Raw genomic sequence first — 25,405 nt, forward strand, 5'->3', positions numbered from 1 at the left:
GAGAGGAAAAATGAGGTCAGCAGCCTTTTCAAATCACACTTAGATTCTGAGAGCAAAGCCTTTTATGAGAGCTGCTGAAAGTCACTTAATTGCCATTGAGAGGAAAAATGAAATCCATTGGCAAGTCTTGCGCTTCTGCTTACGATTTCAGTGTTTCATGCTCCTACTTAATCATTCTGACTATGTGCTTTTTTATTTCTTAGCTGTATTGCATAAGTAATTTTACTGGTCAGAGGCAGCCAAAAATTTTATTTGCCAGTTTTCTGTTCTCTTATTTTAACTTGGGAGACTTTAGGGATGGGATATTGATCGAAGTGTAGGGTTATGAGATCATTATTTTATAGCCCATGTAAAACAGTTGTCCTTTATGACACTCATAGTGCATTTTATCAATTATAGTTCTCTCACAAAATATGATTGGAGAAGGAACAAATTTGTGCTGCCAGGAATGGGTTCAAGGTCTTGCAAGGAAGAAATAAAGTACAATGAAGACTTCTGTGTACTGACATCTAAGTGGTGGCACAACAGTACAACACATTGAGCTTTAGAGCTTCTAGTATCGTATCACAAATGTCACAGCCCTGTAAATTTGTGTTGCCCATTCAGATTTTTGTACAAATCTTTTGACAGTTAACTTTTACCAGTTTGATGATGGATAAAGTATCATGTTTGCTCCTGCAGTTGACACAAACTTCATGAGATGTACTTGTGGTGATTTAGCAGCAATATAATTCTGTCCCTGATCCAAATTATACACGCGCTGGTGAATGATCTGGTAGTGCACAGATACAGATGATCTGTATTTGTGTGTAGCTGATATCTGTGTATCTGCAGTATAAAGTGGTACCTGAAGAGGTGCACTGCTACAATGACAGAGAAGTGAGTTAAAGGAAAGAGAAATTACAGATGTCTCTAAGCACCGTTACCTCCAGCACAAGAAAGAAAATATGTATTTTATCAGTGTCATGCTGATTAAGATCCTCTTGTGTTTTCCAGCATGTGGATATAGCAGCGCTGTTGATCAAATACAATACATGCGTAAATGCAACAGATAAGTGGGCATTCACACCATTGCATGAAGCTGCACAGAAAGGAAGGACACAGCTCTGTGCTCTGCTCTTAGCTCATGGAGCAGATCCAACCATGAAGAATCAAGAGGGTCAGACACCACTAGACCTGGCAACAGTAAGTTAACGTTAGCATGCCAGCCACAGGCCACTCTGGAGGATTTGCTCTGCGTGTGAAGTGGCTTTCTATGGTTCTTGTTAGTGGTAGCAGTGGTGGCTGGTTAAAAGCCTAATAAGGTTATATGAACGGTCTTGGTGGAACAGATAATGCAACCAAATTGCATGCTGTGTCTGGTTATAGCACCAGTATATTTTAAGGCCAGTGATTGATTTGATTGATAGAGAGTTCAAGAAATATCCTCCAGAATAATTTGAGCTCTAGAAAGCTTGCTTTGTGATAAGGGATATGAAAACCATGTCATGTCTCAAGGAGACAATAAGGATGTCTTAATCATGTTCTGCAGGAACATGCAAGAAGGAAATTCTTAAAGGTGAGGGTCCTGCTTAATTTAGTCAACAAATGTTAAATCCAATGGTTAGCTAAGTTCATATTTCTCCTGGAGCTCTTGTCTTCTTTTGTGGTTTTGTTTTATTTGTTTGGTTTTTGTTTGGTTGATTGGTTGGTTGGTTGGTTGGTTGGGTTTTTTTATAACACTGTAAGATGTGATTATAGCAAAGGCAGTGGTAATTACAGAGTCCCAGAATGGTCAGGACTGGAAGATCATCTAGTCCAACCTACCTGCTAGTTCTTTCATTGGAACCTTGATCCAGTGCAAAATGACATGGCATTGCCTGGCCTGGGTTGTGAAGGATTTCATATAAAGTTGCTGCATTGCTGTTCCTGGCTTTAATACCTATAGAATCATTTTGTCAGAAAGGAAATTAGATGTGCCTTTTTACATACCTTTACAAATGGGGAGAACCTGATGTACCTGTGTCTGAGCAGTGAATCAGAATGTTCTTGCAACCATGAATTCCTGTGTTACAAAAGTTGGCAGTTTTCTTTTTAATGGAAGAACAGAGCAATCAATTAAAACAAATTAAAAGAAAAATTATTTCCAGAGATCCGTGTCTTGTGATAATAGAACCTCGTGTTGAATTTTCCTTCTGTTTTTTCAGGCTGATGATATCCGAGCTTTACTGATAGATGCAATGCCTCCAGAAGCTTTGCCTACGTGCTTTAAGCCTCAAGCCACTGTCGTTAGTGCCTCCCTGATCTCACCAGCATCTACACCATCCTGCCTCTCCGCTGCCAGCAGCATAGATAACCTGACCGGGCCACTGGCAGAACTGGCTGTAGGAGGGGCGTCAAACGCTGGTGATGGAGCAGCAGGAACTGAAAGGAAAGAAGGAGAAGGTGCATTTGCTGCTGGACAAGTTTACATTGCCAGAAGTACAGTAGCTTAGTATCACAATAGGCCTCGCTTTATCTGAAAAGTGTTTCTGACTAGCCAGAAAATATTGTACAGCTTCCACTGTTACCTGTGTTGCAAAGTGTCTGATGCTTGCTCTGTTCTCATGTCCTCTGCCAGCAGCATTGTTGGCTGTTCGTCTGTTTGCTATCAGTGATTAGGTCTGATTACAAAGGCCTGATTATGTGCCCAGATGTTTGTTGTTGATTTTATACAGAAAATCCAACGAGAATTATTTTGATGAAGGAATTATGATTGTGATGGCTGGGAGATTTCACTAAGGCTTTTTAAACCCTTTGATTAGTATCTGGAATGTATGCTCTATGTCAGCATCTAGGTGATTACATAGCAAAAAATACACCCACCCTTCCTTTCCTTCTCTTTGCAATATGAGCAATTTGCCACAGATGGTTTGTGCTTCTTAATAGTTGTTTTGTGATTTTTCATAGTTTGTTTTTAAATTTGGGTACATAAGAGATAATGACTTGTTTCTTCTCTTATAGTTTCTGGTCTTGACATGAACATTACTCAGTTCCTAAAAAGCCTGGGTCTTGAACACCTTCGGGACATCTTTGAGACAGAACAGGTCAGTGGCAAGCCTCATATCTGTTTGTATGTATGAAACATAGGCTAATCTAATAAATTTGTGTGACATTTTATTTCCCAAATTTAAAAAGGAAAACAGAAAAACATGTCTGTCCCAGAAAACTGCAAATGAGTCACCAAACGCTTTATGGTGAAGTTGAGAAACCCCTGAAAATGTCTTCTGTTGTTTGCTTCAGATTTCCAGTGTCTTTTGCTTTCTTATGCATACATGATGATGATGACTGCTGAGAGTTACACTGGACCTTGTGAACTTTGAACATGGTGGTGTTATGTTGGAATGTCACCTGCACTTGTCCTTCAGCAGTCTTGATATCCAGACAAGGCTTTGACTACCTGTAGTGCTGCATGTGATGCTTTGGTTAGATCTAGGAAACCCTCCAGTCTGACTATAAGCTGAAATAAAGATCCAGTTTACCAGGGCGTAGTCACACTAGAGAATGTAGAAACTGTGTTTCCTACATGAGCAGAACTATAGCATTAACTGGGTGTTGCAAGGTTCAAATGGAATTCAGAGATAGGCGAAAAAAAACCCTGCAGATTTATCAGTAATTCACAGTATATGAGAATACAACTAATGTAACAGTTTATCAAGCTTACATTACCTTTGTGAGCAGAAGTACCTCTAATGTATTTGTAGACTTTTTAATGTACTGTTTCTTAAATTTAACACGTTACAGTTAAATATTTGTTTGCATGAGTGAGATGGACACAGTAGTGGAAGTGAAAGATATAAGATTGGATTTGATGACTATTTTTTTTCCCAGGCCTCTGCTGCTAATCTTTTATGAGGGGTCAGGAAATAAATGTTCAAAATGTAACATGTTGCTTACAGAAAACGTTCTGACTCTTTCCATGACACATTATAGGAGGTATCTCCCCAAAGTTAAACGCCATATCTTTTTTCCCATCATATATGAAGTACAAGCTCTTTAATTTGGAACTGCTTCTATTAAGAAGCAAACCAACCTCAAACCAGCCTGTATTCTACTCACATTTCTTTTTTCTTATTATTTTTCACACCTTCCTGTTACCATGTTGGTTTTGTTCTACTTTTGCTTCCTTAGCTCCTAACCTCTTTTTAAGGTCTCACCCTGCATAATAAGATTTAATAACGCAAATAGGATTCAGTATATTCATTCATCATTTTGAAACCGTTTAGCTCCTCTTTGTAGTGAAAACAAGCTCAGCATCCTTAAGCTTACTGCTTTAAGCTGCTTTTTCCAAGCACTGCAGTACCTTCATGTGCACTTTTTCACCTTGGCTCTAGCCTCCTGTTCATACTGGATTGGTGCTGATGCTTTCTAATATCTGGATTTCTTCTGTATTTTTTTAATGTTCTGCTGCCTGTGATGAATGTCTTCAGTGCCTTTTCCACAGGAATCCCAGTAGGATTGTTATCTGCTCAATTGGACAGATGTTCAGTGTAGCTTTTGATTCCTTGCCTGATCTGCTTTCTTTTGAATTAATGATATTCAGTTTGTAGTGGACAGAGTTCATACCTTCAAGTCCAGTTGTGCTAACAATCCAGCTTCTATTGAATCGAGTTATATGGTTTCCCATTATTTCCTGAGCTTCCCATTCTAGTTTAATGTGGAAATTTGGAAGTAGATTTTATATAATTATCTCCTCCAGATGAAGCATTTTTGGTTTTCACAGGACCACCTCAGTGGACAATGGCTTTATACTAATAAAAATGTATGCTTTATTTAGCCTTTATCTCCTGTTCTTTAAAAAAAAAAAAGTTTATTTGACATAATGTTTTATTACCTTTCTTCTTCCACCAATAATCTCTGTGACCTTGAAATTTAAAACCCAGTCAAGTGATTGTAGATGTATTCATATATTGCAACCAAATGAATAGTTGTATGTGTCCTCACTAGGCTAATTATTTCCAAAAATAGTGGAATAGTTGAGCATGACTTAGCTGGCTCACTGGTTTGATACACATGCAAGTGCACATGGGCATATATGCACACAGTAATAGTACACGTCATAATAATGTTGATGTGAAACACAACCTTTATTAGTAAGCCTGTGAAATATTCACTTCTCTTTGTGTAGTGAAACAATATGAAACTTTGAATGCTTCAAAAATATTCCCAAATTTGCCCCAGCATTTTCATGCATGCTCCTTCTACAAAAGTAAGTGTGTTGTTGAGAACCTCCTGTGAAAACCAGCTCATGTAATTGCTGCAAGAGAAGTAGAACTGTTGCACAGCTTCATGCTGTAGCATCTGAGTATGGTCCTGTGATAGGGAGAGTCTTGCTAGAAGGTGGCAGCAATTAGAAGTGCAGCAAGACATATATGGTCTCTTGGTTTTAGGATGAATACAGTCCATTTTCTGAACTGATGAGTCTTCAGCCTTGGGAGTCAGGTCAGGTTTGACAAGTGATTTCTGTGGTCTTTCACCTTTCCAGATAACCCTGGATGTGTTGGCAGACATGGGGCATGAGGAGCTTAAAGAAATTGGGATCAATGCATATGGACACCGCCACAAATTAATAAAAGGTGTGGAGAGACTTCTAGGAGGGCAGCAAGGTAAATATGAAACTTTTGCTGGTTACTTTAAGTGTAGCATACAGCAGGCTCCCAGCAGTCATCTTCTGTAAATGTAGGGATTGTCACCGGGACTTGAAAGAAGCCAAATGTCAGGAAAATGTCCTTGCTGGCAGACCTGATGACTGGGTGGGTTGCAACAGGTAAAGAACATACTGAGGAGATAAAGGACAGAGTGATCACTTGCCTTTCCAGAGTGGAGTGCCCTGAGGCACTTGTGGAGGCTGTACCCATTTCCATGGACTCTGTTTCACCCAGGCAGGAGCTCATGGATTGATTTACGCTACACAGGTGCCCACAGGCCACTTGTATCCTGAAGTGAGGACCTGATGGAGTTTTTTGCTGCCCCATGCTTCTCAGATACTTTTCTTGAAAGTGGAAACAATAAAATGCAGTTATGTCCCACATGCATTTGTCCTCCTCTTTTAAAGCCTCTGCTAGTAACAAAAACACTTCATCTTTTCAAGGTTGTGCTTCTGCCTTTTGTTTCTTTTGAATTTCCTGCTGTGCTGGGGTTATTTAAGAAGAATAATGATGATGCTGGATACAAATAGAGCTGGTATTGTTTTCCCCTGTTGATTTTTATTCCTTTAATTCCTCCTCTTTGCAGGCACCAATCCCTATTTGACTTTCCACTGTGTGAGTCAGGGAACCATTCTCCTTGACCTTGCTCCTGACGATAAGGAATATCAGTCTGTAGAAGAGGAGGTATTGCAAGTACCTTTCTTGATGCTCCAGTGGCTCTCTTCACTTATAACCCCTCAGAGCTAAAGCATGCAACACATGTTGAAAGTGAAAAATTATGCTTTGGTGTATGAATTGCATGAAGTTTAGGGCTCTTCATTTGTCTTTTTATATAGAGCAATGATGGAAATTATTTTGCTGTATTCTGCTATTTTTTTTTAGGAAGTGGTCTGTTTGCTCACTTAGTGTTATGCGATTTTGCCTTTTTGGTGTTGTGTTTTGGATGTCATCTCATAGCAAGGGGTTCCACAGCTTTCTGGAGATGAATGGACCTGTGAAAGTCACAGGCTGTGAGTGAAGACCAGGGGACCAAGGCCTGGCCAGTCTGTGGGCATTCTCTGTGCTCAGGCTGTTTCTGCATGTGAACCAGCTTGTTTTTTCTTGTCTCAGTGGCTTAGTTAATCTGTAACCCAGATAAACAGCTCTCGGATAATTGAGAGTTGACTGTAATTTTGCCTCACACACACATTTTTTTATTTAAATGAGCTACAAGCAGATACCATTTTGGAAGAAAAATCATGACAGAAGAGACTTCCTGAGGAGTTGTGTTTGGAAGAAACTTTATTTTACTGTGCATTTGCTATTTCTGTAATGTTCCTACACTGTAGCACAGAAGTGTTCGGAATCTTTTAAAAAGTCTAGATATTCACGATTGCTGCTGGTTTAGCCTGGAATATTTTCAATTAGTAACTCTGTAAACTGGAGTTTGTGCAGATCTTTTATATATTTTTTTCTGACAGAAAGGGTCACTTTTCTGCTGTAGTAAATTGCGATATTTATTTGAGCTGTTACTAAATGTTGTTGCTGTAGCTATAAATACCTCTGGAAAAAGACATGATGAAACTGTTGAAATTCTCAGGGACTGCTAATGAAAGGAAAATTTATAGTGCAAGCATTTTCCTATTACTAAGAAATACAAACTGTACTCACTAGAAACATATCAGTTGTTACTCCAAAATGATCTTTTTGTAGATTCATTTTCATTTTTTTTTTTCTAATCTAAGGCAGGTCTTCTAGTTGCATATTATTTTATTGCAAGTGTCACTAGTCTCCTTTTTTCTGTGTAGATTTTATTACAAGATTGGATAATTGCATCATCCAGGTTCTCTGTGTGGAACAGCATAGTGCACTGGATGCCTGAGAAATAAGGGTGTATCTCAGTTTAAAATTGAGTCGTGTTTTTTTTAACACCTTTTAATTAATTTTCAATCAAGATTTTCTGTTCTTGCCAGTGACATACTGAGATATTGCATGAATGTTTTGACTTGCTAGCAAGCTTTCTGTGCTGAACATTTGGTTGTGGTGTTTATGTAGATGCAAAGTACAATTCGGGAGCATCGGGATGGTGGAAATGCTGGTGGGATCTTCAACAGGTACAATGTCATCAGGGTAAGTTTCAAAACCTCATAATTCTATGTGGTAAAATAAGTTGGTACTTGCATAAGCAGGCAGAATTGGTTTAATGGATCGCCCTTTTATATATAAAGTTATTTAAAATAATAGTTAAACAGAGTTAATAAAATTAAAGCAAGTGCTAAATGCTAAAATCAGACTGATGGTGTGCTCTGCACGTTTATGAGGGAGAAGTATCCACTTGTACTCTTAAAGGAGTCTGAAGAACTGATATTGAAGATGGAAGAGGTGAAGAGCCTGACTTATGTTTGACAGCCTGATTTAATTTCAGAGACCTATAACTTCTGGCTCTGACTGCAGCACAGATAGATTCCGCCCCCCCCCTTTTTTTTTTTCCAGTGTAGTCTTTTCTTGCCTTTTTAAAGGAAATTTTTGGGGAGGGAGGAAGGATGAGCATGACTTTTAATAAAAAGTTTCTATCTCCCTGTGCTACTTTGCATCTTGACACCTTCTTTGCCACTGCCAACTAGAAAAATACCTTTTACAAGCCCTGACGTATCAGAAAATGGAATGTTGTCTTTCTGAGGGAAAGTACGCTGTCTGGTTCCTTTTTGGGGGGAGGAGGAAATAGAGGAAATCAAAACACAACTCAGTTCCTGAGCTCCAGCAGCCCCATGCTGTCTGTCTGTTTGAAAAATGAGCCTGCGCAGAACCTTTGCAACTTGGCCCAGTAGATCATACATACTTAAGCAAACTCTGCTTCTGTCCTATTCCCAAGCAAAGGTGAAGTCCTTTACAGAAACCTCAGTGGTATTAGAGCACGTGGCTGGAACGATATCTCAAGATAGATTGAATAGCACATCTCCTAATTTCTTTCCTCAAAAGCTGTTTCTTTTCACTAAAACTCAACCTAAGCCAGACAGCAAGCTTCAAAAAGCTAGCCCATATTGTTCAACAGAAGTCAAAGCAGAGAGGGAAGGAGTCTCAGGCAGCTTGTAGTTTTTGGTGGTATTACAAGCTGAGTGAAGAGGCCTGAAAGGCTTCCCTAAACCTGAGAACTGAGGCTGCACTTTCACTAGAGTTTAACCATCTGTAAGCCTGTGCTACTGACCTGTTTGAAAGACAAGTGTGCAGAACATCCATGGGGTTTCTTTATTCCATTCATATGTCTTACTCTCAGTTTCCCCGTCGAATTTATGCAAACTCTGTGAATCTATATTCCATTTCAATTACAATTCAAGCATGGTTGCACCTGTTGTACCACTGCAGATTCAAAAGGTCGTGAACAAGAAGTTGCGGGAGAGATTCTGTCATAGACAGAAGGAGGTCTCAGAGGAGAATCATAATCATCACAATGAGCGCATGTTGTTTCACGGTAAGGAAGTGATCTCTATTTGTATGTACTGGTATTAAAAAAAAAAAAGCTTGCAGGGACCCACAGGCAAAGTGTTAATGTTGCTGTGTCACCATCCTGTACAGTAATTGTTTTTCTACACTAGAAATGCAGGGGTGTGGAGGTGGTGGACTTAGTCTGTGTGGTTACTGCAATCTGTAAAACTACGCTAGATAAAAAATACTTAAAAAAAAAAAAAAAAAAAAAGGTTTTTTGCTAAGCCATATCTTAGTCATTTCCAGTAAAGCTTCTGGGAGGGTGTTACGTTGCTGTGAGAATGACAGAGTATCTTCTAAAAGAGAGGAGCAGCACACAGTAGAAGTGTTTTACCCTGGCGCTTCAGGCAACCATCAGGGAAAAGAATCAAAACCAGCCATGAGTCTCAGCAAGATGTTCTCTGGAAGCATCCAGAAGTGCCTAAAAATGACAGTTGCCTGAGGGTCCTCCTGCCCTAGATACTTCTTTGATGCTGCATAGGAAATTGGTTTTGGGTATGATCGTTGTGACATCTTGTCTCATCTTAACCCGTACTGACTGCTGGAGAAGGTGTGCACTGACAAGATAAATTGTGCTGGAATGTGAGTGGGGGGAAAGCCATTTAATGAGATCTGTGAAATGAGTAAGAAATGAGTCACACGTGGGATTCTGTTATATAGCAATAAATACCACATATCATGGTATCCTGCTGGGTATCACCCCCTTCCAGCTGACTGAGCCACTTTCTCGTATTTAATGATTATTTGGAGCAGAGAAGCTCCTCTCAAGTCCTGTATTACTATAGAACTTAACAAGTATGTGTAATACATTGTTTTGTGTCATTCTGTTCTAGGGTCTCCTTTTATTAATGCTATCATCCACAAAGGATTTGATGAAAGGCATGCATACATAGGAGGAATGTTTGGAGCTGGAATTTACTTTGCTGAGAATTCCTCAAAAAGCAACCAATATGTGTATGGGATAGGGGGAGGAACAGGCTGTCCCACACACAAAGACAGGTCCTGTTACATTTGCCACAGGTATGAGTCCAGCAGAGTTCTCTATATGTAACTCTGGCTGTCCTGTTTTTTACAGTCCTGGCACAGGATGAATTGCGGGGAAAGAATAAACACTTGACCTTGGTCATGGTAGGAAAAATGCAGTTTTCCGTTTGTCAAGGCTGAACAAAAAAGGGTATAAATGCAGTGAGTCCCACAGAAAGGTCAAAAATTACATCTGAGCACACAGTGAGTATAAATCAAAGTGAATTGTGGCTCAGGAAAGTGGCTTGAAACAGCAAGTTTGAAAATGAAGTGTCAGGGGAAAATAGCAATTAAACTCCAGACACTCTCAGAACAAAAGTGCAGTGCAAAGTGGTGGTCAGCAGTACAGTGTTGTAGAGCAGATCAGATAATATTGGAAGTAGTGAACAGGACTTTGTTTTGTACTGGAGCAAATTAGTGTGCTTTTTGCAATTTGGCACCTGTCCATACCTGCTGGTAGAAACACAGAGAGAGCTGATTTCTTTGAACAGTTTTATATAAAATGAACTAGAACAGGCCTTCATGAGAGGGCTAAACAAAGTGTGTGTTCTCCCTTCTGTGTCAACAAAATTTTTTTGTGACAAGGTTTTATACAGCCTTAGAATCAGTTTCTAAAAGTGTTTCTCAAAAGAACCTTGAAAAATTAATTATAACAAAATAAAATCAAAAGTCGGAAATTATTTTAGAAGCATACTACTCCTAGTAAGATATTTTAAAATTATGTTTTTTCCTTTTAGACAAATGCTCTTCTGTAGAGTGACCCTTGGAAAATCTTTTCTTCAGTTCAGCACAATGAAAATGGCTCATGCCCCACCAGGGCACCATTCTGTTATCGGCCGGCCAAGCGTGAATGGACTCGCATACGCTGAATATGTTATCTATAGAGGAGAACAAGTATGTGGGGTAACAGGGTCTGCGTTTGTGGAAGAGCAGAGCTTGGAGCTGGAGAGGGGGTGTGACTGGTTTCCATACCAGCTGTGCTGTGATAACCTGGTTGATTAGATATTTTTTTTTCATTTAAATGTGGAAATGAACAGCAAACTGTATCAAGCCAGCAAACGCTACTCCTACCGACTGAGCTGCTCTGATTTACACCATGCAGAATTGCCTAATTCCTCCTGTGTAGCACTGCTAGAGTCTGTTAAGAGTTGTAGTTTCTCTCAGTAGGCACTGGTTCTCCCATTGCATTTTACTGGCATTACTTAACAAGAACGTGTGCATTTCTGGGACTCTTATAGCTAAGGAGGAATCTGGGCTTTTTACCTGTAGATTCCCAGCAGCGACAGTGTCCCTATCTGCCAGAGACTACTCTTAAGTGGCAACTGAAGTAGCGTAGCAATCTCTGGGAGCTGATTTTTAATCTGAATAACTTAGCTAGGCCCTTACTCTAGAAAAGTGGTTTGCTTACTACTCTGAATGACTCCAAGGTTATATAATAAATTCAGGTTGGAAGGAACCTTGAGGAGATCACCTAGGCCAGCCTCTTGTTCACACTGAATTCAGACCAGACTGTTGAGGGCTTTTTTTGACCAGCCAGGTCTCTAAGGCCTTGAAGAATGGTGTTTCACAGCCCCTCTCAGCAGTTTGTTCCATTGTTTAATTATCGTCAGATCAAAATATATGTTCTTTGTATCCAATAGGAACCTCCCTTGCTTTATTAATCTCATTTTCCTGCTGTGCAGCTCAGAAAATAATCTGGCTCTGTCTTCTTAGTAGCCTTCATCTGTGATAGAAGATTGCTGTGAGGGCCCACAAAGCTTTCCCTCTTCTGGACTGAGCAAGCCCATCTCCGTCAGCCTCTTCTTGTTTGTCCTGTGCTCACTCCCCTGACTATTTCACTTACTGGTCCTTTGCTGAACACGGCTCCGGCTTGTTGGCATCTTTCTTGTATTGGAGGTCCCAAAAGTTGTATGTGGTTGTCTAGATGTGGTCTAGTGAGTACTGAATAAACAGTTGAGTGGCTGCGCTGCTGTCGATGCACCACAGTGTGCCGGTAGCCTTTATTGCTGACAGGACACATTGCTGATTTTTCTTCGGCTTGCTGTCACACAAGTGCACACAGCATCTTTTCAGCAGAGCTGCTTCCCATCCTGCAGTGTTATAAGGAATTAGTTCATGCCAGGTGCATTTGCCCTTGCTGGGTATCATGAGGCTTCTGTTGGCCCAGCCTCCTCTCATCTTTCTAGGTTCCTCTGAAAGGGGCCCAGCCTTCCGGCAGCTTCACCTTTGTTCTGGGACTGACCCTCCTACCAGCTCTCTTGAGAAAACGCTGGACAGATGCCTGGGTTTCGGGCTTTGGGTGTGCCAAGTTATTTTACTGCCAGTAAAAGCAGGTCATACAGCAACTCAGTGAGCATTTTAGGGTCAGACTGCATCGGTCATCTGAGATTTGTTAATAACTTACAGACATTGGCTGATCTGTAGGATTAGCTAACAAGGCAAGTAGCTCTGATTGTGTGTTCCTGTTGCGCTCACAATTTCTGGCAGTGTCTGCATGGACGAAATGTCTTTCTACTAGTGTTTTAATGAAGGTATTAACTACAGTGAGCAGTTCCCACTTAGTGCTGGCTAGGTTTAAAACCTGCTTTTCCTTTTGTACTCTGCAAACATAAAGCTGATTCTTGCACTGTCCTTCCTGATCACCATTTAGTGAAATCCGAAATGTGAGCTTGCTGAGCATACCTTGGCATAAAGCAATGTTTTTTTTTTTCTTGACTTTACTTTCAGGCATACCCAGAATACCTCATTACGTACCAGATTGTGAAACCAGAAGCTCCCTCACAGACAGCAACAGCAGCAGAGCAAAAGACCTAGTAGCTACAGACCAGTGAAGAAGGATGTGACTTCGATCTCGGGCTGGATGGATACATGTTTCAGAAAATTAGTATCATATAAAATCCTTAACAACCTGGAAATAAGCTGTATGTCTTTTATAAAGCATTGCTGTCTTGACGAATACGATATGAGTAACTCTTGCATACTCAACTGCTACTGTTCCTTCTGAGGAAAGTTTACAAGGGACTGCCTTTTAATAATATATCTCAGGCTCCTAGTCTCTGCAGTTACCATGTGTAAAATAATACTTTGATCTAGACTTTGGGAACATTATTGTGCAAATGGAAATTTTATCAATGCCATCTCACATGCTAAAATTTCAGACACTACTATTCTAGTTATTTTATTTGCAGATAAATTGCGTATAAGCCCAATACTTTTTGTTTCAGCGTACACCATTCATTTTATGTTTTCAAGAGATCCTAGTCAACTATTTATTTTCCTTTTGTATTCTGAAGTTGAGCCGAAACCTTCTTAAAGATATTTTGCACAAAGTCGATTTGACTAAAATCATTAACAATGCAATATGAATTTCACCTGAGAAGTGGCTAGGTCCAGTTCTTCAATATAGGCTTTTTTAGCATGCTTCTGAGCAAACAATAATATGAGTGAGGGTAACTTTAGAGTGGAAACAAATGTCAGTTGGCTGCTTTGTCTGAGTTTTCTGGGAGAAGCCCTGGAAGTGTTCGCAAGGGTAAAACCAGCCCTTGTGCTTGGAAAGACTTCATGAAGCACAGATCAATGCCCTCTGCTGGCATGTCTGAAAGAACATTTTATAAGGCTCCTAATAAGTACTTGCAGTTTGTGAAATGTTCTCCAGTTACAGTGGCAGTTACAGTTTTGCTTGGAGATATGGGTGAAAAGCCAGAAGGTTTCATGCAGGAGGGTGTATCTGGTTCATGTCCCTCTGTAATATGAGACCTGGGAGATGAGTTTCAAACCAGTAAGGGAGGGTGTATTGTAGCAGTTTTGTGTCACGTCTTTATGTGTGACATCACAGTTGCAGAGCGTAAGGTATTTACAAAAATAATAGTGCTTTTAAATATAGATTTTACATTTTGTTGAAAATGAAGTTTTAAAACATCAGTTGACAAGTGGATTTGTTTACAGGTATACCAGAGAACAAAGCTGGGATTTATTCACTCTAATCCCTTTCTCTGAAAGTTCCCAGGTTTATTTCACTGGGTAGGAGAAAGTTATTTTTAAACATTGCATAGCACAGCATCAAACAATTTCAAAAGTCCCCCTCGTGGAGGATAAGCATTTAAAAAAAGTAGAAACAGATTCCTTTTTTGTGTTGGATTTACAACTTCAGAGAAGGCTGGAAATCAAACTGTGTTAATTTTTTTCTTAACAATTAATACCAGGAGATGTGCTTCAGTGTTGAGCATGTAACGACTGGAGAAGTACTATTCTTTTGAACACAACACACTACTTTTCTCTGTCAACCAGCACTGTTTAGTATCTGATGATCCAGTTCATGCGTTCAGGTTTTATCGCCTTAAAGCAAGGAAATTACAGAATAGTGTGCTTTTAGTTCACAAAAATATATGTGCTCCCCACAAGTAGGATTTTGTTGACATTTTTGGATAAAACAAATGTAAACCTGAAGAGCTTTTCACTTTCAGCATTAAGACACAGAATTTTAATTTTTAACATTGAGACATCAATGTTGAAGTAAGTTATCCTCACAGAGGAACTTCACCCACTGTAAAATCAGTCATGTGATGCAATCTGGCTACCTGCAAACCATCTGTTTGTAATATCTCTAAAGAAAACCTTAGAAATAGCAATATTCCAACAGATCTTGAACTTTGCATTTTATTTTTCTTAAGCTGGCAGTGGATACACAGTTCTTGCTTCATTTTGTGATCTACTTGAATCTGTAGCTTTGAAGTCCAAGCCAGACTCCAGCCTAGTTGTCCTTTTAATCAAATTTCATTGATAAAACTGGGTGCTTGTATTTTGGCTACTTGTTTAATAGTGTTAGGATTGCAAAGATCACCACTAGGCTTTGAAGCTTTGTATTCATCATTTAAGTTTGGGGTTTGTTTATAACTTAGTTAATAATGGAGTGAAGGTATGTGCCTATCTACACTAGGGTTTCAGATAGTGTGGAGAGTGAGTGCTCACCATCCCCAGTTAGACATAGTTTTAAATGGTAAAACAGTTGTGCTGCTTAGGTAAGCAAAATGTTTGATGTGGGTGTGGAAGTTAAAAGCTTTACATCTTTCAAAAACAAGAACAAACCTAAAACCAAAAACCCCACCAAGCCTGCACCAGATTCTGTTCTTGCTTGTTGTTTCCTGTGTGCTGATTGAGCTAATGGCTACTCTGGATTTCTTCTGCAGCCTTAAACTTCTAGAAGATAAAAATACTGTCCAGTATCTGATATTCTGTGCAGAGTAAAGGTGCTGTGTGAGGAAATAATTTTGCAGTGGTTTTTGTCTCGTAATGATGTGATCTTGTATCTGTTTGTGGCCAGATGGGGGAGTACCCAGGCCTGATGATGCATCTGGGTGTTGCAGAAACCCATGCAGGAGTAATATCTGCCCCTCCTGGTGTATATTGTTCTGGCTTCTCTTACAATTTAAAACAAAGTGAGGATCTGTCCATCAAAGTTACCCATGGAAAGGCTGCTCATGATTTGGGTAGCAGAGCTGCAGGTTGTTCATGGTACAGATGCTGCTGCTTTATCTGAGGGAGTTAACTTGATGCTTCCTATTTCTAGAGAATGAGACCTTAAAAACAGCCTGCCCTTATAACCAGGCAGCTGCTGCCTCCTGAGAAATGAAGTTTTTGACTTCCTGAGAAAGGCAGTCCCCTGACAATGGATACTCATTTGCAGCCTTGGGTCACCAGCTGTGGCAAGGTAGGAGCTGAGGATGCAAGAACATGCTGGGCTAAGCCACCTCATTGGCGTGGGAGCCTGCTGGACACCTCGCAGTGGCTCCAGAAAGAGCTGTTCCTACTGGGACAGAACATGGTGTCTGCTGAGGAAAGGATGGTTGTCTCTCAGGCCCACTGATTTTTGTCCGTGTCCCTTTGAGAGGCAGCATTTTGAAACATCTCTGCAGTTTGTGACAGGACCTTAATAGGCAAAACAGAAGGAAACTTCACCATGTAGCAAAGAAGGGAGGGTTTTGCTCTCCATTGCTGAAACTGTTTCCATGAGACAGATGATTTGGGTACCTAGTGCAGGGTGCCTTTGCAGTCTGAATGCTGTCAATAAAACTTCTGCTAGGATTAAAATACCTTAATAAGGTGTATCTAATTTTCTCATCCCTATTTTTATCTATCAGTCTATTTTGATTCCAGCTCCACAGAGACTGTTAGAAACCTCTGTTACTATTTCCACCATTTTGCAGTCACTATTGGTCTATAGTCCAAGGAATGAGCAATGTGTTTTCTAACCTCTGTTTCGAATGTTTGCACGTGATGCAATTGAATCCCACTGCATTATGCAGCAGGATTTTATCTTGCCTGCAAACTTTTGTACTTTCTTTGTTGATAACGGAATACCGAAAAACAGAATTCTGCACTGAAGCAAACAGCCTTGCAAAATGTTCTGCACTGCAGGCTTTGGTGAGCAGCAGACACAGAAGAGGCATGTGAGAAACAAGTAGCTTATGGAGGACGCTTCCGTGGTTCTGGAAACCACCTCCTTGTAGGTTAGCGGAGACTTCTCCCCATGAATGCATGAGGTGCTGAGGGACGCCAACACATCATGCCACTGTGTGCGCAGCCTGCGGGAACTACTTAGTGGCAAATCTTCTCAAAAAAGTCTCCTGCATCCCTGCAGTGAAGTCAGAGGTCCTGCACGGTACGCACTACCTGGAATTTTCACATAGGACTGTTAACAGAAACTACCCAGAACAGTTTTTCTTTTCCAAAAGACTGGGAAAAAGGAAGGCTCCAACCACAAAACAGATTAGTTGGAACATTGCTAATCATTCTCAGAAGCTGAAGTTCCGTAAATGCGCAAATTTATTTTTATTGGGATTTTTTCCTTTCCATGCTACTGCGCCACAGAAAATCTAACTCAGAAATTTAAGAGGAGATGCATCTACTGCGTATTTAATTCATGTCAAGCTATGCTGCAGAGCTGCTGGGGAAGACGTGGGGAAGTAGAGTCCCCTCTAGCCAGTGACAGGGAGTGCCCTGTGAGGCTCCACAGCCTTGAATCCAGTGGTGATGGGAGGTGGTGGCTTTGGCACAGGTTAGAGCACACTCCTGGTCTTTGAGGCGGGACACATGCACAGGGATGGAGTGGCAGTGTTCCCTGCTGAACACAACTAGATGTGCAACCTAGAGAGGATCAGGGCACAGCACACGTGGGAACTTGCGCAGTAAGGTGGAGGAGCCCGTGAGTCAGTAGGGAGCACAAAACACAGGTGCATTTCCCATGACACTAACATGTCTGCCTGGCAGGTTGTGTAATCTGACTGGCTTTGATTATCTCTATTTCTGTCTTACAGAACCTGTTGGTGACAAGTTTTGGTGTTGGTTCCGTTAATTACTAAAGTAGTTTGATTAGTGTCTCTGTATTACAAGGTAATTTTGACACTTTCCTCTTAACATCTGCAGAACTTGCTTCAGCTTTGGAAATTGAAATGGGGATTTTTCTGTGTCACAGTCCCATAAGCTTGTGCATCTTCATTCCTAATTGCTTTCTTTGCCAACCCAAATGGCAACATACCTGGGGGTTGAGGTTTTAGACCTATTTTTCTATAACTTGTTCTCATAACTAGCCCTGTATGTTTCCTCTCTTGGTTGCTAATTACCTGGAGCTGGGATATCATTTATTTATTTCCTCCTTTACCCTCTCTCTCCAAGAAGACAATAGGCAGGTTCTCAGCCTACCTACATGGTGGACTTAAGGTAACATCTCTGTAATAACTGAGTTTGATCTATAAATGTGCTTGGCTAAATGTCTGATCTGCAATACTTGTAATAGTTTAAAATTCAATAAATACATTTTTAACAGTTGCTCTATGAAAGCTGAGTGTTTGTACAAACTGCTAGTCAGTCTTGCTCTTAGGACAAACCTGCTCCAGCCACAACTGTTGAAAACAGGTTTATTTTTATTTTCTCCAAACAATTTTTCTCCCTCCCTCAGGAAATAAATAAAAAGTTAATTTCTAAAAAAAAAAAAAAAAAACCCACCACACACGAAACCATACATATGTACATCACTCACACAGGCATCTTGTGTGTTGGACTGGGCTCAAGGGAAGGAGTCTGGTGAGAAATAAGGCTCCAGGTGGGTTGAAGCTGAGGCATTTTCTAGTCTTGGACCAAAAGCTGCAGCCATGTTGCACAGGTGAGCAAGACCCAGCTCAGGTGGAAAAGGGCCTGTCATGAGGTGGAAGAAGTCTGACTGTGCTGGATGGGTGAATGACATCTCTGGGCCAGCCTCTCCTCCACCTGGCTGTTTCTCCACAACAGCCCAGCCAGATCCCAGACTGCTCCTTCTGGAACAAGAGCAGCAGTGGGACAGGTGTGGAGGAAACAAAACAGAGTAATCAAAAGACCAGACTGCTGCCCCCACCCTGTCTTTCTCCAAGCCATGGGAGATTGGACCTAAGTTTTGCAGGAACCAGAGATCCACAGATGCAAGAGAAGAGCTATTTAGGACTGCATCACCCCCTCCAAGCCACAGAGGTTGCTCTCCCCCTCAGGAACAGGCTCAGCTGGTGATTCAGCCCGTGTTGGCTCCTCCAGCACTGGTTGGGCTGAGGTTGACTGCAGGCAGCCCTGTGCTACCACTCCTGCCTGCAGCTCAGCTCCTCACCAAGTGTCACTGATTCAGGTGAGCAGCACCTGTGACACACACTTGTGTCTCTTCTTGCAAGGGCAGGGGGGAAACTGCAGCACAAAGAGAGAATGCTGCCTTTTCAACCCAAATGAGCTAGGGGCAGAAATAGGGGGAAGGTGTATCTTCGTTTAAGAAAAACAAGACAATAAAATAGGGATGGAAAGAGATGAAGACCAGGCACTTGAAACCCAGTATACTATTTTTTTTTCATCCCCCAAGGAGCCTGGACAATGTCAGGGTTTGTGGCTTTTACAACTTTCATGCTTTCAAAACATAAAAAGCAAAAAAAAAAAAAACCAAGATGAGGTAAGAAATTTCTCTACGAAAAACACTTTGAGTCCAGGGTGAATGGCAGTGTCCGGCACTATTGCTTAATATCACAGGGCTCCACAGTCACCTCCACGGCTAGTACTATCTGCCTGGCCTCAGCCCCTAAGCTAACAGCTGGGTGATGTGGTGATGGGGCTGTGCAGATACGGGAGGCTGCTGGGGGTGGCATGGACACCGACAGAAACTGGGAAGCTGAAGACAAACGGGGAGGTGGGAGTGGAGGTGGACTTGCCCCGCTCCCGCAGCGTCCCCGAGGGGCTGACAGCTTCCACTGCACATGAAGTGGCCAACACCTGCGACTCAAACTGCAGCAGCTGCCCCATGAAGCTGAAGTTAGGTGAGATGATACTTCGGCGCTGCTTGACAAACTCAAAGGCCTCCTCCAGCTTGACACGCTTCTTCATCATCAGATAAGCCAAGCAGATGGTGGCAGAGCGGGAGATACCAGCCTGGCAGTGGACAAGGACCCGGCCACAACACTCCTTCACTGAGTCTGGAGGAAACGGGATGAAATGTCAGACCAATGCCCTTCCAAAAAAGCCCAACTCTTGCCAAACCTGCAAGTGGTGGCTGAGCTACCTCCCACCGCTGCAACGAATGGCCTGAACTCTTCTGGACCCCAGTTCCCTCTGAACTAAGGTTTCTGGGTCTTTGAGGCAGGAACCTCCCCCCATGGTGAAACACACATGGACACATCATCTCTGCACAGGCACTCACCAATGTACTCGATTGCCTCCATGAACCAGGAGCTGATGTCAGCTTTGTGGTTGTCCTCCACGGGGATACACTTGTACTGGAAGTGCCCCTCGAAGTGGTTGGGGCAGTCTGAGGAGACGTTTAGCAGGGCCGTGATGCCCAGAGCATCAAGCATGTCCCGCCGGGCAGCGTGGTAGGCACTGCCAAGGTAGAGGAAGGGAAGGATTTCCACAGGACCACCCTGTCACAGAGAAAAACAAGATACGGGGGTGACCAGGGGACAGCAGTAGGCAGGACACATATCCAGATGGCTTGGAGGCCCCAATAGGAAGCAGAGGCTTCAACAGCCTTTCTGAGGTGTTAAACCAAAATCATTCCTCCCTCTCTTCATTCCATTCAGGAACAGGCAGGTGTGGTTAACGGGATTTGGGCTCAACCGGTACCCAGGGAGCAGAAACACCCTGTGATCAGGAGGACCACCATGCTCTCCCACAACAGGAGAGGGAGCAGGGCTGTGGCTCTGCTGGCCAGAGCTGAGGGAGCACAGAGACTCCAGCAGGACCAGGTTGCAGTGCTGGAAAGAGCAGTGAAAATAGCTGAGCAGTGGGCTTCTAGACATACCTGGTCATGAAGAGGGGTCCCACAGGAACCACAGCCAAAATCCAGGGGCTCAGTGCTGGTGGAGGGTGACACATTGCTCAGGGACTTGGTTTTTGCACAGAATTCAGGGAACTCTGAGGAGAAACGCTCATAACCGCCTGCAAGAAGAGAGGCAAAAAGCGTTATCCCAGGCTCCATTCACAGCACTGCAGAATAGCACATCCAGAGCTGAAGGACAGGTCTTGCTGTACCCTTCGCCACTAGATGATGCTACAGTGATGGAGTAGTCTCCTGCCCCAGGATGAGCAACTAGGCTCCTGGCAGCAAGAGGGCAACCCTGGAGGCCCCACCACTCCCTCGGAGCCAGAGCTCCAAGAACTCTGCAATGCTCTTGGCTACCCAAAGTCTCAGGTCCAGGGTTTAGTCCCCTGCAAACCACCACCCAAAACCCCAGACCAAGGCCAAGGTTGCTCTCTGAAATGACAGAGAACTTGTTGCCAGCATCCTCTGACTTCATTGGGAAAAGCTGCTCCCAGGCTAAAGGCTGTTCAGTTCCCAACCTTCCCAGACACGGCAACCTGCCACAAAGCACAGGGAGGTCTCCCACTTTCCCAGCCTGACCCTCTATCCCAGAGCTCCTAAAATATCATGCCAGGGAAGCCCTGACACTGGTGACATACCCTGAAACTAGCCCCAAAGCAAAGCCAGAGAGAGGTGTCCACTGGCTCTCAAGGACACAGGTGCCAGCAGAAAATGGTGGTGAGCACACTGTGAAAGAGCTCCTTTGACCTGCTGCCAAGGGGATAAGCAAACTGACCGCAGAGCTTCTTAACAGCATCCAAAACAAGACGAAACACCTTTAACTTCCCAGGAGGGGAGAACTGCAGTGTTGGCTTCAAATAAACACCTCTGGTGATATTTCCTTCTTCTCTCATTCAAATCAAATCAATAACCCTGACATGCTCATAGAGTCTGACCTTGAACCTAAAACCAACACAAATCAGGTATTTTACTATCACCACAGGAATCTAGCTAGACCAAGCCCTGACTCCCACGACAGCTCCTGAAGACTACCCCCAACTGCAGGACCTGTAGATTTGGGCTTGCCAGAGAACACACAGCAGGACACATAGTCATCATCCAGCTTTAGCTCTGAGTCTCCCGAACAAGGCTGGATGTTCAAAAGACCAGTGGGCGCAAGCGTCTCCAGCAAAGCAGCCCAGGAATCCCTAGGCAGCTAGAGACCTATATTGCCAGCGTCTCGCTGTTCTTTACGGTTTCCTCCCCTTTCACAAGGAAGGGCTCAAGTACCTTGAAGCAGAAATATGCATATGCATCACTGAATTTGCATTGTCCCTCCCACATGAGCAGGACAGTTTGCAGAGGCTGGGTTTCTGTGGCCTGACATTCCTTTGCAATCCTACTGGTTCGATTTGGAGGAGCAACCAAAAACAAGCATCTCTGTTAGACATCTTCAGGAGGTTTGATCCTAAACTCCCTGGATTTACCACATCCCACACCAGTGGCCATCACATCATCCTGAGAAGGAGAAGCTGTGCGGGGTGACATACAGAAATGGGTAAAGCGACCCTTTCAAACAAAGATGTTTCTCTTTGATGTATCTCATCAGACCTAATGCCCGTTCAGGCAAGTGCCACATTCAGCAGTTCCATCCAGTGGTGTGCAGCTCCTGGCTTGCATGTGCAGGCCCTGCCCAGCACAGGAACCACGCTGCATGGGCACCCATCACCAAGCAACATCCAGCCAGGCTGTTTCACAGGGCATCTGGCAGCAGTCTGATATGCACAAAATAGATCTGGGTCTTCATCGTGACCTGCACCCAACAAATCTGCATGTGGATATACACAGCACTGGGTTAGCACAGCTCTTGTGAAATCAGAGCAAGCTCAATCATTTTAGTAGCTCTGTGGCAAGTGAAGAATAGATCTCGAGTGTCAAGACGGACTCTCTAAGAGCCTGTTTCTTACAAAGGAAAGATTGGAAACCCCGAACAACTTCTCATGAGAACCACAGGGGTACCAGAAGCCCTCAACTGATAAGGGCCACCCTTGAAGCACAGCAGTGTTTCCTGCCACATGTGCAGCTCCAGGCACCCTGACAGCTCATGGCTAAGGACCCAAGGGCATGTTCCCAAGCGAGCCCTTGCTGTACAGGGACTCCCACAGCAGTGCATCATATTGCATCCTTGGAACAGCTCCTGCTGTTTTTACTGCTTAGTAAAAGAGAAGCACCAGCTCCTCCATCTATCAAGCCTCTTAATGGATTTGTTTCTCTGCATACACATCCTCACCCCTGCTGTAAGTAAACCAAAGAATAAATTAACTCTCAGGCTGTAAACAAAAAAGAAAAAACCCCACAGAGCTCATTCAGGAACCCCAGCTGTGCATTCCCCTCCCCTAAATCATCTCATGGCAATTCTCAGAACCAGCAGGTTCAGCTGTTCGCAGCATCTCATTTAATACAAGCCGACGCTGAGACCATGGTGGGGGAAAGCCCTGGTCGCTGCTGTAGTCGGGAAGCAGCACAGAAGCAGCGCAGGGTGTTCTGCCCACTGCAACGGGGCATCTGTGACACCAGGTATTTGGTTTCGCACGAATACCTTATCTGCTCTGTGCGGTTGGGGATGAACTGAAACAAAGAGAGGGGACCTCCCCGCCCCGCTTTCAATGAGAGCGGCTTGTGCCGCTGGGTTTGCACCTCAGCCCCCGGGGTCTCCGTGCCAGTCCAGCCCCCGCCGGGTCCCACGCGGAGGCCCAGACCCGCCCCACCGCTCGCTCCGCTGGTGCCTCCGACCGCGTTTCTCCCGGCGCCCCCCGCCCGCTGTCCCAGAACCCTCCTCCGGGACCACAGCCGCACCGCCTCGCTGGGGGCGTCCCCCAAGCGCAGCACCCACAACACCCCCTACCCGCCTCCCAACTTCAAGAGCAGGAGCGGCAGGCCCGGCGCGGGGCGAGGCCGGGCCCCGCTCCCCGGGCTCGGGGCCGCCCGCCGCCGGGTCCCACCCCCGCCCGGGTCCCCCCCCACCCCGTACCTGCCAGGAGGCGGATGTCCGCGCGCGCCGTGTCGCGGCGGAGCGCGCGCACCACGAGCGCCACGGTGCTGTCCTCGCGCAGGGCCTCGGCGCGGGGGCTGCGCTCGTCGTACACCACCACGGCGGCGTACAGCCCGGCCCGCAGCCGCGCCCGCACCTCGCCCTCGGCCGGCAGGATCTGCTCCAGGCTCACCGCCCCCTTGGCCCGCCGCCGCACGATCGTGTTGCAGCGCACGTTGAGCGCCCCGCGGATGTGGCCGGCGCTGTGCGCCAGGAAGGGCCGGCAGTCCAGCACCAGGCAGCGCCCGGGGCCGCCGGCCGGGGCGGCCTCGTCGCGGCACACCAGGCGCCGCAGCGCGCTGCCCTCCATCTCCCGCAGCCCCTCGGTGGCCACCATGGCGGGCGGAGGCGGCAGGACCCTGCGACCGGTGCCCGCTGCCGCTCACACACCCCCGCGCGCGCGGCGCAGCCTTTACTACCCGCCGGCGGCCGGCGCGCGCCCCCGCCCCTTCGCCCCGCCCCGCCCATTCATCCCGCGCCGGGGCCGCATGAATGGACGGGAGGCGGGAGCCCGCGACGTCACCGCCTCCATTCACAAGAAAAAAATCCGGGCTCTCCGCCAGCCGGCCATGTTCTCCTGGGTTTGTGAATGGGGGAGAGGGGCGGGCGGGCGGCGCCGTGCCTTTGTCACCGCGGAGCACGGGGCAGCTCTGCCCGTGCGCCGTGTCACCCCGCCAGGACCCCCTCCGGGTCACACGCGCTGCGGGGCACACGTGCGTGCACACGCACCGCTGGGCACACACACACGCGCCACCCTGCAGGGCGCACAGATGTACACACGCACGCGGTGGAGCACACACACACAGTCCCCCCGGCACACCCTGACAGAAAATGACAGCTTATTAGCTGCAGAGCCTTAAAAACACCACAGCACCCTGTCTGAGAAGCAACCCCGTGGAAGGCTCTCCAATCCAATTCTTCACATGGAGGAACACCATTTTTGGCTAAACGCCAGAGAAGCAAATTCACAGGTCTGAAGACACCCCAAGAGGGTCTTTCCCATAACCAACACATAAATGTCAAGCACTCATTTCATCCAGAAGTCTGCTTCTGGGCTACTCTCAAACTAAAGCAAAGACACAAACCCCAACACCAGCAACAATGCTCAAGGTGTTTCTGGCAAACAGACCTTCAGACCCACGTGAGTGTGCTGCAGAGGCCCGAAGGCACTCAGCTACTTTGATGTAGACACAGATATAGTGTGAGGTTAATGGCCCAGAGGTTATCCAAGACCATCTGCCCCAGTCATTTCTTTCCACAGAGGGCAGCACTTGGACAGGCAGCTTGACTTCCCCTCCCTGCATGCCCAGTAGCTGTTTATTTGGGCAAGGCAGGGTAAGACTTTGCTCTGTGTGCCTACCTGGGAGGAATCCAGCCTACCACTCACGTTTGAGGCCTACAGCCAGTGACACTCCTGCCTCCTGTTCCTGCCTCTCCCCCACACTCTGCTTTCTGCCTGCTGCCAGATTTTCCCCTTCATCTGTGTCAGCTTGATTCTTGCACCCCTGGCTGTTGTGTGCTGCACCAATCCTTTACCAGCCAAACCGACTCAGATGAGCTATGGGGGAAACATAACTACCGTTTGTGTAATACACCCCACTCCGTGGTTTTGAGGCTGTTGCCTAATACAACAGGGGTAGAAGGCTATTTTTTTCTCATTCCAACCTGTATCAGACACACACAAAAAAAATGATGAAACTCTTTCTACTGAAGTAAAGCAGACTCTGACTGGCCAGTGACATGCCTTCTTCCTTTAGAGAATGCTGTCAGAGATCAAAAATCTCAATCTGAGAGTCTGATTTCAAACTAATTAAAAATTATCCTCCTCCTGGAAAATAAACTGCACCCAGACAGGCTGCTGGA

The 25,405-nt window shown here is 44.7% G+C and overlaps 2 protein-coding genes across 2 annotated transcripts in view; one reads left to right on the top strand and one right to left on the bottom strand.

Moving 5' to 3' along the window:
• The window catches only part of TNKS (tankyrase), a 138,425-nt gene extending 120,450 nt beyond the window's left edge, over nucleotides 1-17,975 (top strand). Inside the window, exons 18-27 of the mRNA XM_065837978.2 lie at nucleotides 997-1,185; nucleotides 2,187-2,424; nucleotides 2,983-3,065; nucleotides 5,504-5,624; nucleotides 6,253-6,350; nucleotides 7,701-7,775; nucleotides 9,009-9,114; nucleotides 9,962-10,148; nucleotides 10,889-11,045; nucleotides 12,879-17,975. Of these exons, the coding sequence (XP_065694050.1) occupies nucleotides 997-1,185; nucleotides 2,187-2,424; nucleotides 2,983-3,065; nucleotides 5,504-5,624; nucleotides 6,253-6,350; nucleotides 7,701-7,775; nucleotides 9,009-9,114; nucleotides 9,962-10,148; nucleotides 10,889-11,045; nucleotides 12,879-12,965 (1,341 nt within the window). The 3' untranslated portion in view covers nucleotides 12,966-17,975. The remainder of the gene's footprint in view (nucleotides 1-996; nucleotides 1,186-2,186; nucleotides 2,425-2,982; nucleotides 3,066-5,503; nucleotides 5,625-6,252; nucleotides 6,351-7,700; nucleotides 7,776-9,008; nucleotides 9,115-9,961; nucleotides 10,149-10,888; nucleotides 11,046-12,878) is intronic.
• Nucleotides 17,976-18,050: 75 nt separating this feature from the next.
• DUSP4 (dual specificity phosphatase 4) lies at nucleotides 18,051-23,978 on the bottom strand. Its single transcript, XM_065837925.2, has 4 exons — nucleotides 23,483-23,978; nucleotides 20,452-20,588; nucleotides 19,852-20,071; nucleotides 18,051-19,627 (listed from the first exon to the last, which is right to left on the bottom strand). The coding sequence occupies exons 1-4, from the start codon at nucleotides 23,877-23,879 to the stop codon at nucleotides 19,242-19,244; spliced, it is 1,140 nt and encodes a 379-aa protein (XP_065693997.1). The 5' UTR covers nucleotides 23,880-23,978; the 3' UTR covers nucleotides 18,051-19,241.
• Nucleotides 23,979-25,405: the final 1,427 nt, after the last annotated feature.

Source organism: Patagioenas fasciata, chromosome 4, assembly GCF_037038585.1.
Source record: "Patagioenas fasciata isolate bPatFas1 chromosome 4, bPatFas1.hap1, whole genome shotgun sequence".
NCBI lineage: Eukaryota > Metazoa > Chordata > Aves > Columbiformes > Columbidae > Patagioenas > Patagioenas fasciata.

Bases quoted from the DNA above. Each gene is read 5' to 3' on its own strand.
- DUSP4 (XM_065837925.2), bottom strand. From the start codon at position 23,879: ATGGTGGCCACCGAGGGGCTGCGGGAGATGGAGGGCAGCGCGCTGCGG. The intron at 20,589-23,482 runs GTACGGGGTGGG...CTCTTCTTGCAG, and splicing joins GGACATCCGCCTCCTGGCAG to GCGGTTATGAGCGTTTCTCC. The intron at 19,628-19,851 runs GTGAGTGCCTGT...CGTTTCCTCCAG, and splicing joins GGAGGCAATCGAGTACATTG to ACTCAGTGAAGGAGTGTTGT.